We start from the raw sequence: 8,308 nt of genomic DNA, 5'->3' as shown, positions 1-8,308 counted from the left end.
GCTGTTGGGGATTGAAATAAGTTTGCTTTTAGAACATTAGAAGTTTATTAAGTTTAATTATAACTACTGGAGACCACCACGGACCCAGCTTGTTCCACACCTCATGCTACCAGAGACCCCGGACCCAGCCTGTTCCATGCCTCGTGCTGCTGGAGACCCCGTGAGCCAACCCTGGTGCTGCTGGAGACCCCCTGCTCTCACACAGCTGAAGGCCCAAGAACTCTGGTGAAGGACACTGGTGTCTACACCCCCCACACCACTGGAGAGCCCCCAAAAGCATATCTGAGGAGTCACCATGTGGCAGACATTCCTAACTGGCACCACAGGGCCCAAACAGCCTGGCATGCTGCTGGAGCCCCCCAAAAACAGCCTCCATACTGTCTCAGCAGCCAGAGCCTGCCTGAGACCTCCCTTCAAGCAGCTGCTGGCACTGCAGGACCCCCACGTCTCACCATGGGGTGGTCCTGGCACCAGGCTGAGACCCTCACACCGAGCTCCCCACCACAACCATCTGAGCAGGCAGGATTCAGTCACCCCTGGGCAGGAACCACACCGTGGCATGGACTGCACATCCCTTGGGCCTCCTGCCCAGGCAGTGCTTCAGGGCAGCAGAGTTGTGTTTTGTTGGCTTTTTTTCATAGTAATAAATCATTTATTTTCTGGTGAGTCTTCTGCCTGCACAGCTCTGCTGGGGCCTCTGCTAGCCAAGGGCTAGTCCCTCCCTTCCATGATTGGGGTCACTCCCCCTCTATTCCCTCTGTCCTTCCTTGAGGGGTGCAGGTAGACCTGGGTGCTGCCTTGGGATCTGGTTGTTCCTGGGGATGGAGCAGAGCATCCAGTTCTGTGTGCCCAGCTGCACCGTTGTGGGCTGGTAGGGAATATTCTGGGTATTTTCCACTGGGAAACAGGGCAGAGCTGCAGGAAAGGCAGCATCCAAGAAAGCCAGGGACTGTGTCCGGCAGAACACAGAATTAAGTACAAAAATTAAATGAGCACTTCAGACAGTTACAAACTGCACCAGAGTTAAATAACCAGAGAAAATAAATACAAATTATTTTTCTTTCCAGCACAATACACTCTTTTTACCAGAGCAAATTAGAAATACAGAACGAGTTCCTACCAGTGAGAGAAGGACAACCAAGAAATGAGGGACACGGAACCGAAATGTGATGCTGGGGAGCACGGGGGGACCAGGACTCCTCGGGTGCAGGTGAGGGGCCCTGGTAAAGCTCTCACAGGAGCCCCACTGACTGCAAACACGATGCCTGGACAAGAACAGCCCGTGGAAAACCAGTAAGGAAAATACATTTGGGAGCAGGGGCAAATGGGAGCGATTGGGTTGGCATTGCCCCACTGCTGGTCACGCAGCTCGCATCAGAGCTAGGCTTGGCACCATCCCAAAATCCCGCAAAAACCTCCTGGAGATGGGTTGGGGTGGTTCCTCCTTCCTATGGTGGGTCAGAAAGCTGCCACGGGCTGTACCTGTTCCTGCTGCACCAATTCCCAGCAGGGTCTGACAGCTGAGATGTGACCTGTGCCATAGGGGTGGGAACCCTGGGCTGCTCTCTCTGTGCCCCACAGCACCCTGTGGGTGAGGAGGTGCTGCCAGCAAGGCAAATGGGATTTGGGTTGCTCCTTCGGGACATGGTCCTTTTTCTTTTGTTTCTGCTCCTCCCCTCCCTCCCCCGGCCACCTCTGCTTATCCCTAGGTCTGAAAACAGGAGGAAAAAGAAAATGAGCGCATTGGAACACAAAAACTTCTCTCTCCCCAGCTGGCTGGCAGCTGCCAGGGTGGGACACGGGGCTGCCGGCGGCCGGGGATGGCTGTGCCAGGAGCGGGCACCTCGCGTTGTGCCTGGCTGGAAGCCTCAAAAGAAATAATGAACACAAGCTGGGAAGGACTGGCCACACGGGAAGGCCACAGCATCCCAGTCCGGCTACTGGCTCCCCTCGGGATCCGACATGTGGGTTTTCACCTGTGAGGAGAAACACGCAGTGTGGCCGTCCTCCATGCTGGCAGAGGATCAAACCCAGTGCCCTGCCCAGCACGGGGATCCTCGGGATCCCACATCCAGCTGGGGGATGTGAGTGAGGGAGCAGCACCTTTGATAAAAGGTATTTCTGCTCCGAGGGATTTTTTGCAACCTTAGTGCAGCCTTGATTCACACCCAGGGGTTTGCTGCGGGGTGCTCGGGCCTGTCCCAGAGGCACCGGCGGTTTTAGCCCTGGAACCCAGCTGGAATGGCTTGGGGAACCCTGGTGGAGCACCTCATCTACTCCAGGAATCCCTCACCAGCAAGCAGGTGTGGATTTTAGTGCAGCCTTGATTCACACCCAGGGGTTTGCTGCGGGGTGCTCGGGCCTGTCCCAGAGGCACTGGTGGTTTTAGCCCTGGAACCCAGCTGGAATGGCTTGGGGAACCCTGGTGGAGCACCTCATCTGCTCCAGGAATCCCTCACCAGCAAGCAGCTGTGGATTGTAGGGAAGCAGAGAGCCCAGCAGAGGATCTGGCCCTCCTCTTACCGTCTCCTCAGTGTCTGTGCTCTCCTCGGCGCTGTCGATGTTGCGCAGGTCACTGTGCCCATCAGCTCCCATCCCCTCCTTCCCCCGCGACTCCCGGGACCCCTCTCCTGCTGGGGACAGCGACTCTGTCCCTGGCTCTGCCCTCTTCTTCTCACTCTCCTTGGACCCTGCAAAGCCAGAGACAGCAGAAATTTGGGGTACCTGTGCAAACATCAGCCCTGTCCTCGCTGCGTTCCCTTGTGCCAAAGGGCTGGGTTTTTACTTTGCAGGGAAGGAGAAGGAGGTAAGGAACCTGCCAGCCAGCTCTGGATGTCCTGGGCACACAGGGAGGGACCCTTACAGCCAGCTCAGGGTCCAGGCTCACATGTGCCCTCAGGTTGCCCAGCACAGACACCCCAGTGTTGGAGGGTCTGGGCCCGTCCCCTCACCCGTGAGACGCTCTCTCCTCTGGTCCATGCGGTCCAGGCTCTCCAGCAGACTGTCCACCTGTGCCTTGATCTGGCTCAGCTCCCCCTTGATGGAGTGCAGCTCTTCAGCTCGCACTGCAGGGAGAGGAGTAGTGAGGAGCCCACCCAGAGCAAGGAGGACACGCCATCCTGGGCAGCCACCTCTGAAGCATCCCACTCTCTGGAGCATTCCCCCCTCTGGAACATTCTCCTTCACAAAACATCTTCCTCTATGAAATATACTCCCCACCAGATATCCTTGGGGAACAGGAATGGGCCCAGGGGACAGTCACCAGCCCAGTGCAGCCCAGGCTGCATCTGCTGGAGCTGGGGACTCACAGCAGCAGGGTCAGCACACACTGTGAGGGCTGAGCCTCTTCTTTCTCCCAGCCCTGTCACACTTACACTTTGTCCGTCCTGCCGTGGAGCTGGTGCTGCTCCTCGTCCCGGGCTGGGGACTCAGGCTGCTCTTGCCTCCTGCTGCCAGGTGAGTCCGTCTGGTCTTGACCGGGATGCGGTTAATGAGGGGGGGGATCTTCTGGTACTCATAGACCCTGCAAGGGCACAAGAGCACAGCGGCATGAGCACAACCTTAGAGGTGCAGCAGTACCCCTTGCCAGCCAAGAGAGCATCTCTTTGGGTCCCTGTGCGGTGAAAGGACCCACAGTGTGGGCGCTGCCCTGCCCACATGGTGCCCCTGCCCCTTGTGCCCCCTCCCCAGGCCCCCAGCCTGTGGAAGCTGCGGCTCCTCAAAGTGGGGAAACACCACTGAGCCTCTCTTGGAGGCAGGGGGACATGTGCCCAGGGACACCCTGCTTTTCCACGGTCACACACCAGACCCACACATGCTCATCCCGCTCCTGGGATGCTGCGCTCACCGGTACGGGAAGTCATCCCTGTAGAGGTCGTAGTCCAGGTCACAGTTACTGCTGCAGGAGGGAGAGAGAGGAGAACATGTCACCTGCTCTGTGGATCACCATGGAGCAGTCACTGCTGGGCAAAGGAGGGCAGAGACACCCACCCAGCCTCCAACCTCCCATAACAGGAGGCATTCCAGAGGATCCCACACAAGCTGCCTGGGCTGCAGCATGCCCTGGGAGGTGTCTGTGCCCTGGCAGGGATCTTTCTCGAGGCAAACAAGGGGGTTGGGAGGGATGGTGATAGCCCCTGGGGCAGCATCAGCAGGGTCTGTCCTCAGGAAGCTGCATTTAGAGTGCCCTGGTGTTAAACTCCACAGTCCCTGGCTCCAGGTGTGCTGTCAGCTCACTCAGCTCCAAACTAAGAACCGATCTGTCAGCGGATCCCCTCCAGTGCGGGCAGTGATGTGTCCATAATAAATCATGTGCCATGGACCAGGAGTGGGGAGTGGCAGGAGGAAGAGGAGAAGGCAGAGGAAAGATGCTGAAGCTCATTTTACTGCTTCAGTTCTTGTGGAGTCAGGGAGCATAGAATTAAACCTAACCCAGTAGAGACAAAGCCACGCTCCAGGCATCACTGGGAGCAGGGAGCCTTCCTGCTGTCAGGAATGGGAGGACCAGTTCAAAGTCCCCCAGGGCTCCAGATCTGGCTGCAGATGAGCTTGTCACTGTGGGATCAATGCTGGGGCTCAGGGAGGTCTGCTGAGGGGCTCACAGGCAACCTGGTCTGCCCTGCCTGGGGCACCAAGCCTGGGCCAGGCTCACCCAGCCCAGAGGGCAGCTTGGAGCCTGTCATGGGGCAGAGGCACCTCCTGTCCTGCTGCCACCCTACCTTCTTCAGGAATCCTCTGCACAAGGCAGAGCCCACAAGCATCAGCCCTCCTGGTAAGGGCAAGCTGGCAGCCCTGGTGACCTGCCTGCTCCTGTGCTTTGCATGTGGGGTTCAATCCTTGGGGTCTATTTTGGGAGCTTTTGGTCCAGACTTGCTGCCTTCCAAGTTTCTGTTGCTGTGACAGGGATGGTGTGTCCTTTGCATCCCCAACTCCTGCCTGTCACCCAGGGGGGAAGGTCACAACCTCTCCTGGGAAAACAGGGAATGGGCAGACCGAGAGGTGTCCCAACCCACACATGGGGCACAGGGAAGGTGCCTGCTCCAGTGGCTGCTGCTACTGCATGGAGCCCACACTGAAAGGTCTGGGGATGCCACAGGACACCCTGTGCCGTGGGAGAACTGGTGGCACTGCAGGATACCCAGTCTTGGGGTCTAGCACCCAGCTAGGGACACAGCAAGGGGTTTCCTGGCTCAGCTCTGCTCAGAGAATCCCCTGGGAAGAGCAAAGGCAGTGGCTGCCACGCTCCAGCGCCCAAGGGGGCCAAGCAGTCCCGGCCCTCCAGTGCTGCCTCTCTTCAGCTCCATGGCAACAGGCAGAGCAATTAGTTCAATCAGGGCGTTTGCAAAAAAGCTCTTATGAGACAGAGGAGCCCGGCTCCAATCCCCTCCTCACCACACGTCCACCGAGACAGGGAGACAAAAGTGTGCAGGGATGGGGACCTGCTCTTCTGCCACCATCAGTACCATCACCATCACCTACCACCATCCTCAGGGCCATCACCATCCCCGTGTGTCCCTGCAGGGGTGTCTGTCCCTGAGGAACAGCATTTAAAAGCCACAATTGCAATGGATATAGACACAGAATTGTAGAATCCTGGAATGGTTTGGGTTGGAAGGGTCCTTAAAGCTCATCTCATTCCAAACCCCTCTGCAATGGGCAGGGACACCTTCCGCTAGACTGGGAAGCCCCATCCAACCTGGTCTTATGCAATTCCAGGGATGGGGTGGCCACAGCTTCTCTGGGCAGCCTGTGCCAGGGCCTCACCAGCAGGAAGAATTTCTTTCTTATGTCCAACCTAAACCTGCCCTCTGTCAGTTTGAAGCCATTACTGAAGGAGTACATCTGTAACAGGCATGGAGACCACAGGGCTTCTCTGACTGCCTTCGGGTGGGGAGGGCAGGTCCCCACACCCCACTGGTGACACACACCAGGAGGGGCCCAGCGAGGACTCCAGCCAGCACCTGTGTGGCCAAGAGCCCTGTCGGGATGGGGCAGGGACATCCCACAGACTTACACCTCCCAGCTGGAACAGTCAGAGGTGTGAGTGATGGAGAGCAGGGGAGGAAGAGCAGCCGGGTGTGGGACAGTGCCCAGCGCCCCCGTGCAGCCCCCACCCCACACACAGGCACTCACTGGTACAGGCTGCTGCTGTGCTGCCGCTTCTGGCCCAGCCTGGCCCGGCTCGGCTTGGGCTCCCTGGCCATGTCCAGATCTGTGGGGAGAGAGAGGAGGAGAATGAACCCACATAGACACATCTCTAGCACCAGCTTCCTTTGGTCCCAACCACACTCCTGTCCCGGCTGGAGATGTCCCACTTCAGAAAATCTGCAGGACGAGCAGGAGGCTGGCAGCTGTCTGGATTTAAGCTTTTGCGAAGGACAGGAGCAGCCCAAGGTTGTGCCAGGACATGGAGCGGGTTAAGTTATCCCTTCCCATGGGTGCCCTGTCCCAAGGAGCCAAAGCTGGACGAGCTCCAATTAGGGTGGCAGAAAGCACCTCTGATGATGAGGGTAATTATTCCTCGGAGACATTTCCCACCGCAGCGGTGAATCCACCTCTGCTATCACTCCTGCTGGGTGGATGGGCTGTATTTTGGGGAGGTCTGGGACAGCAGGACACCATACCAGGGACGTGGGAAGCCCCACATCCTGCTGCTCTGCCCTCTCAAAGGCTGCTGAGACGTGTGATGCCAAGGTGTGGGGTGGAGATGCCTCTGGACGCGCAGCTCAGCGATGTCACATCACAGCTCCCCGGCAGTGCCCTTCACCCCTTTGTGAGGATTTCACAGCCAACATCCACATAAAAGCCAGCTTGAATCTCCTTTCTGTGTATACATTTGAGAGGCACCAATACTGTGGTTTAAATCTCCATAGATTTAATTTTGTGATTTTGAGGGACTCCAAAACCTCTCTGGCCCCTGGGGTAGGAGGTGGTGGGTGAGATGTTGAGGGGTCCCTCTTGTATACTTCCCCTTAGACACAGTAAGTGTGACCAGCTGTCCCACAGGTGACATTGTGGATGCCACTGCACCAGGGCACACCAAGCTGAAGCTTCCTGAGTGCTCTGGGAACACACTGTCCCAGCAGAGAGGTTTAGANGAATCTCCTTTCTGTGTATACATTTGAGAGGCACCAATACTGTGGTTTAAATCTCCATAGATTTGATTTTGGGGGACTCCAAAACCTCTCTGGCCCCTGGGGTAGGAGGTGGTGGGTGAGATGTTGAGGGGTCCCTCTTGTATACTTCCCCTCAGACACAGTAAGTGTGACCAGCTGTCCCATAGGTGACATTGTGGATGCCACTGCACCAGGGCACACCAAGCTGAAGCTTCCTGAGTGCTCTGGGAACACACTGTCCCAGCAGAGAGGTTTAGACCTCCCCAGAAGCGTGGACACTGGCCACGGGTCCCTCCAGCCCAGCATCTGTCAGATGAAGTTCCCCCCATCCCTACAGGGAAGAGGGTTTCTGAGAAAGATCCAAGCAGAAGGAAACTGGCACTTTGCTTTTCAGGCTGCCACCTTGTGTGGTGAAGTCTGTGGGCTGGCTCTGATCTCAGGGTGAGCTGGGGAAAGTGCTCTGTGCATGCCAGGTAATGCTGGCACCAATTTTTCATGGGTGCAGCCAGATTCCCAGGGACTGCTCAGGGCCAGAGCCCGCTGTTGACATCCTTCTCTCCAGCCCACCAGAGACACTCACTCCACTCCCTGCCAGCAGGGCAGAGACCTCAGCACCCCAGCCAGGGACCCTGTCAGAGGCCACCTGTACCTAGGGGACTGTCCTGCTGGGGCAGGGGACAGAGGCAGCAGAGCTCCATCACCCAGGGTCATTGGCCCTGTGTCTGGGCTCCCCTCCGTGTAATGGAAGGGTTCTGAGAGAGCATCCCTGTCCTTAGGGAGTAATGGTATGGGGGAATAATGTATGGGGGAGCATTCCAGCACCGGGAGGACATCCCTGACCTAGAGGTAATCCCAGTACTAAAAGGACATCCCCGAGATCGGAGGGAATTGCACGGGGGCATCCCAGTACTGTGAGGATATATTCCTGTCCTGGAGGTAACAGTAGCGAGGGGTAATGGCATGGGGGCATCCCAGTACTGGGAGTGCATCCTTTCCGGGGGTCATGGCATGGGGAGAACCAGGCATCCCGGTATCGGGAGGCCATCCCAGCCCTGGGGAGGGACTGGTACCGCTGTGGAGGGCACCTGTGAGGCGGCCCCACCCGGGGTGGCGGCGTTAGGGGCACCAGAAGGCTGCAGGGGGACACCCCCGCCTCGGGCAGGGCTGCCAGTGCCGGGCGAGCATCCCGGTGC

At 57.7% G+C, this 8,308-nt stretch overlaps 1 protein-coding gene across 1 annotated transcript in view; it reads right to left on the bottom strand.

The window, feature by feature from the left end:
* Positions 1–1,806: 1,806 nt before the first annotated feature.
* Positions 1,807–8,308, bottom strand: part of LOC103753957 (RNA-binding Raly-like protein) — a 9,131-nt gene continuing 2,629 nt past the window's right edge. Inside the window, exons 6-11 of the mRNA XM_029965499.1 lie at positions 6,133–6,211; positions 3,848–3,898; positions 3,375–3,523; positions 2,952–3,065; positions 2,524–2,690; positions 1,807–1,976 (exon numbers count right to left, since the gene is read on the bottom strand). Coding sequence (XP_029821359.1) covers positions 1,938–1,976; positions 2,524–2,690; positions 2,952–3,065; positions 3,375–3,523; positions 3,848–3,898; positions 6,133–6,211 — 599 coding nt within the window. The 3' untranslated portion in view covers positions 1,807–1,937. The remainder of the gene's footprint in view (positions 1,977–2,523; positions 2,691–2,951; positions 3,066–3,374; positions 3,524–3,847; positions 3,899–6,132; positions 6,212–8,308) is intronic.

This window comes from Manacus vitellinus, unplaced genomic scaffold, assembly GCF_001715985.3.
Source record: "Manacus vitellinus isolate BGI_N305 unplaced genomic scaffold, ASM171598v3 scaffold_10_pilon, whole genome shotgun sequence".
NCBI classification, from domain to species: domain Eukaryota; kingdom Metazoa; phylum Chordata; class Aves; order Passeriformes; family Pipridae; genus Manacus; species Manacus vitellinus.
Note: the sequence above shows the minus strand (reverse complement) of the source record. Positions and strands in the feature narration are given on the sequence as shown.